The sequence below is a fragment of the Nicotiana tabacum genome, chromosome 7, assembly GCF_000715075.1.
Source record: "Nicotiana tabacum cultivar K326 chromosome 7, ASM71507v2, whole genome shotgun sequence".
In the NCBI taxonomy this organism is placed as follows: domain Eukaryota; kingdom Viridiplantae; phylum Streptophyta; class Magnoliopsida; order Solanales; family Solanaceae; genus Nicotiana; species Nicotiana tabacum.
The window spans coordinates 54,300,691-54,305,778 of record NC_134086.1 but is presented as its reverse complement, the minus strand read 5'-3'; the positions used below and the strand labels follow the sequence as shown (position 1 = coordinate 54,305,778).

The 5,088-nt window shown below is 36.4% G+C and overlaps 1 protein-coding gene across 1 annotated transcript; it reads left to right on the top strand.

Moving 5' to 3' along the window:
• Positions 1-451: 451 nt before the first annotated feature.
• Positions 452-2,588, top strand: LOC107814501 (adenylate isopentenyltransferase 5, chloroplastic). Its single transcript, XM_016639933.2, has 2 exons — positions 452-621; positions 1,145-2,588. Exon 2 carries the CDS (start codon positions 1,161-1,163, stop codon positions 2,163-2,165), a length of 1,005 nt encoding a protein of 334 aa, XP_016495419.1. The 5' UTR covers positions 452-621; positions 1,145-1,160; the 3' UTR covers positions 2,166-2,588.
• The last annotated feature ends 2,500 nt before the right edge of the window (positions 2,589-5,088 follow it).

The window sequence follows — 5,088 nt, the reverse complement described above, 5'->3', positions numbered from 1 at the left end:
CCAAGCTCTTTCTTTTCCTTTTGGAGTTTGAGTTCTACTATGGTGAAAAAAATACTTAAGCAATCAATCGCATGTAAGAAATCACTGGTAATAAAAAAATTACACGGTCAATAGATATAACTACAACCCTTTAAAAAAATATGGAGATAAGCTTAAACTAATTTAAATTTTTCTGCATTGGTAATTAATGTAAAATCTTTTTTACACTATCAGGATTACTGTAAAATTTCATTAAAGGTAACTGACTATCCACTGTCAGTCAAAGTAACAACGTGAAAATTATAAGACAATTAACCTTTTAGATGTGTGAAATTAAAATTTCATTTACAGTGTAAGTGGGTATAATTAGTTAAATCAAGCTAAGACGTGGCACATAATGAACACGTCATAGTGAAGATGCCAAACCTCAATAAATAGGGCTTCACTTGAACGATTGAGCCCTCAGAGAATTACACCAAATGAAAGATCTATACCCTTTTCGATCTTATAACAAAAGCTCCATACTTCTGTAGATAACACATACTAAACGCACATTCCTTTAACTTTTGATCAGAGAGGAATTAGTTGGAAGCTTTCTGCAGACTGTTTACCGCATACATAATTCTTAGTCCTGTAAAAAAGGTACGTTTTGTGGTCATCTCGACTTTTTGTATTAACCTTTTCATTTTTTTGAAATTGAGTGTTGCGAGGGTCTTATTTAACCTACTAAACTTCGCCAAAACAGATAGTAATAGGCTTTGCGGGGCTGAAGAGTTGGAATTATCGACTAGATGTTGCAAAAATATAGACTTTCTATATCTTCTTTTCTCAAGACTTTATTTTAGTTTTTATAATTTCTTGATTTATACAACCAGCAGCCAGCAGGGGTGGAGACACCATAGGCCCAAGGGCTGCCATCCGACATGCGTCGTTGGAAAATATATTAAATACACGTATGAATAATATGCAAAAACAAAAATTAGAGTATAGATAATTTTAAATGACATTGCCTAATAAATTGCAACCTTTAGTTAACTGGCTTAGAGGTTCATGACCGAGAGTTATGTTTAGGGTTCAGCCCCAACCTTGACAATTGGTTTAAAGCTTTTTTATTTTGAATTGTGTTTTATTACTAATATTGTTCCATTTTTCTACTTGTTCACAGGTTTTATAGCTTTTACATGATGATGAATATTGCGTCATATGTTTCTTGCAAACAAGTTCATCATCAGCCACTTATTAATTTCCGAGAGGGTCTAACTATCGATCCCTTTATGCCCCGTCGACGAAAGGACAAGGTGGTGATAGTTATGGGAGCAACAGGGACTGGAAAATCTAGACTTTCAATTGATCTAGCCAACCATTTTCAAGCAGAGGTTGTGAACAGTGACAAAATGCAAGTGTACAAAGGTCTTGATATAGTCACAAATAAGGTAACAGAGGAGGAGACCTGTGGAATCCAACATCATTTGTTAGGAATTGCTGACCCTAATGAAAATTTCACTTCCACTGACTTTGTTCACCATGCTTCGATGGCTGTGGGATCAATAACAAGAAAGGGTCACCTACCGATAATTGCTGGAGGGTCGAATTCGTACATTAAGGCCCTAGTGAATGATGACATTGAGTTCAAATCCAGGTACGAATGTTGCTTTCTCTGGATTGATGTGGACCTGGCAGTACTGCGTCGATTCGTGTCAGAACGAGTGGATAAGATGGTGAATGAAGGGTTAGTAGAGGAAGTGAGAGAATTTTTCAACCCTGAAGGTGATTACACAAATGGAATTAGACGTGCAATTGGAGTTCCAGAATTGGACCAATATTTCAGAAATGAGAATAATAAGTTAATAGATGAAGATGCCCGTAATAGGATTCTTCAAGTTGCCATTGAAAAAATTAAGGCCAATACATGCAAATTGGCAACATGTCAACGTCAAAATATTCTTAGACTTGAGAGCCAACTCGGGTGGAATATTAGTCGACTTGATGCAACTGAAGCATTTGAAAAAAAAGGTGGTGAAGGGCATCAAGCTTGGCATAGGCTTGTCTCTGTACCAAGTACTCGATTTGTTCGCCATTTTCGTCGCGAAGAACTTTTCAATATCCCTTCTCCTTCCTTCTTGCCTGCATCTTCTTCCATTAATATTGAAACCACCAAACCTCCTGCAATATTGTCCACTTTTTGATCTATCTTTACTAGCTAGTTTCATACTGTGGCAATATAATTATAAAATCAATAACTCTGAGATTTTGTTCGCACACGCAACAGATCCTGGAAAGTCTCCTTTTTTTTTTCCTTACTGTTTTTAACTGACAGAGGTTGCTGTCAAGTTAGTTATGGACTTGGAATTCAGTGCCTTAACCTCCCTATCTAAAATATTGGAGAGTGCTGGCAGCTATTTTTCACAATAGGTGCACGGGCCAATTTTTGATACCCTTTTGTTATAGGGTATTTTTCTTAGGTAGTTTGTGGGGTCTTTTAACTTTTAGAATGTCTATATTGTATTTTTTGAATCTAAATAAACCGTGTAGAACCTTTGCCACCTCATTCTTCAGACGGAAAAACAATGAAGGATGAGTGGCATTTTGGTATCTAAATTCTGTACTTTGACATGAGCTGTATTATTCTCACTTCAATGTATAGTCATGTTTAAAAGTACTTTGCATAAATGAGTATGTAGATGAGGTGATCTCTTAAGAAAATGCTTCATGTTTGTTTATGATTCAATGAATGAAATCTTCAGTGATATGAGTTCCTCCACTTTAATTTTTTGAAAATTCCATTGTGCTCTATATATATATATATATGTTTGGTAGTATCTCCAAATGGGCATCAAGCTATAATTTTTTCCCGTTTATGGTAGGACAAGGAATTAGCTTTAGTTAGGTTAAAGCTTTGTTATTTGCTCATCATATGAAATGATGGATTTTGTATTAAGAACCTTAAAAATCAAACCCTCTTAAAAAGCAAAGATAAAAGAACATCGATACAACCCAACCCATCTATGTATCAATGTTCATGAATGACGAATCATAGATTCAGCCGTCAGATCTTTAGATAAAGGTTTCTTTTTAAAGCAATGTCTATAAGTTCAAAGCAACCATTTTCAAAACAAACAAAACAGCTTTTACTATTTGTATCTTGCTTATGCATTTAGAACACTATATATAATGTAATAGCAGAACTTTTGCAACCAACTATGGGTGAAACCAAGGAAGTAGGACGGAGCTAGAGTATCACTTACGGATACGGATAAACACAATAACTTTTGCCTAAATTCTATATTTATATCAGAATTTTTTTATATAATATATATTGTATACGTTCGAAACCGGGCTCGTCCAGTATATGACAGATCGGGACTGAAACGTGATGGATTGAAGATTGACCTCGAGTTCCATCGAACCAAGGTACGAAATCAGAACATACGTCTTCGAGGTCACCAGAGCCCGTGACTCCGAAACCGACCCCTACTCCAAATAAGCTCGAGGAAACATTATCGGACCGAATAATGGAAGGCCGAAATATCCGCAACCGGTCGAATATCACGACGGAAATCTCGACATATATCAAGGAGAGGTCGGTTAATTAGCAATTTATGAGATTCCTTACCTTTTATAAAATTGTATCTAAAGTAGAACTCCCCTACTATATAAAGGGGAGTCTAGTTATTTGTAATAGAAATTGGAACACGCACCCCAAAGTATTATAATATTATTTTCTTTCTACCAATCTTTGTTCTTCTGTATTTGACAACATTCAATTCAAGTAAAACTTATTTCTCAAGGTTATAACTGTTCAAGTCATACGGTTTGAATTAATTACTTTATTATTGTTTCCTTTATTTATAATTCAATCTATCGCTTTGTGTTAGATTAATTCACGTATCCTTAAAACCACTTATAAATTTAATTGTTATCCGATTCTAAAGGTAAACAGTTTGGCGCCTACCGTGGGGCTAAGAATAATACTCCCTCCGTTTCATATTAGATGAGGTAGTTTGACTCGGCATGGAGTTTAAGAAAAAAGAAGAAGACTTTTAAAACTTGTGGTCTTAAAAGCATAAGGGGTAAAAGGTTTGTGGGATCATGATATTTGTGTGGCTATAAAAGTATCTCATTAAGGGTAAATGGGTAAATTGAAAGAGTTTAAAGTTGAATTATTTCCAAATTTAGAAATGTGTCATTTGTTTTGGAACGGACTAAAAAGGAAAGTACCTCATCTAATATGAAACGGAGGGAATAGTGGTTATTTGATATAAATTTTCATAACACATATTATTTCACGCTTGTTGTTTGATGTGTCTCTGATTTCAAGCTTAAGTTCGAAATGTCAAACTCACAATTAGCACCTCTACGTGCTGACAATGTGTCTGTCACCTAGGTGAAAACAATAACATAGCCCCTGGTAACGAGGTGCCGCCCGTTGATCCCGTTGGAATTCCAATTGCGGACCCGTTTGATGTTAACTCTTATGTGGCTATCGATGCAAGCCTCCCTACTAGCACCGGGAATAGCATTCATGGTGGAACCCGGTCGACAACACAAAATACTCAAAACAATAGAGGAGATGGATTCAATCTACGGATGATCTTCGAAATGTTGCAGGCTCAACATGCGGCAATAACTCATTTACAAAACCATCTCGAGAGATCACTCTCAAGGAAGAACCGATTGCAGAAAGATCGAGTGGGGACGAGTCGGGAAACAACCCCGAGATCATAAAAATGCTTGAAAATTTGACAAAACGAATAGAATCAGGGGAGAAGAAAATAGAAGCAAACAACAAAAGGTAGAAACCTACAATTTTAGGGTCGACCAGATCCTGGGAGCCGTCGATATTGAAAGGCTTGGATTTCAAGAAGTTTGTGCAGAAACCTTTCCCTCCGAGTGCGGCTCCAAAGTTGATCCCTAAAAAATTTTGCATGCCCGAGATTCCTAAGTACAATGGAATGACCAACCCAAATGAGAATGTCACTTCATATACATGCGCCATCAAAGGAAATGACTTGGAGGATGATGAGATTAAGTCTCTCTTGCTAAAGAAATTCGTAGAAACCCTGTCAAAGGGAGCTATGATATGGTATCATAACTTGCCCTCTAATTCTA

Bases quoted from the DNA above. Each gene is read 5' to 3' on its own strand.
- LOC107814501 (XM_016639933.2), top strand. From the start codon at position 1,161: ATGATGATGAATATTGCGTCATATGTTTCTTGCAAACAAGTTCATCAT.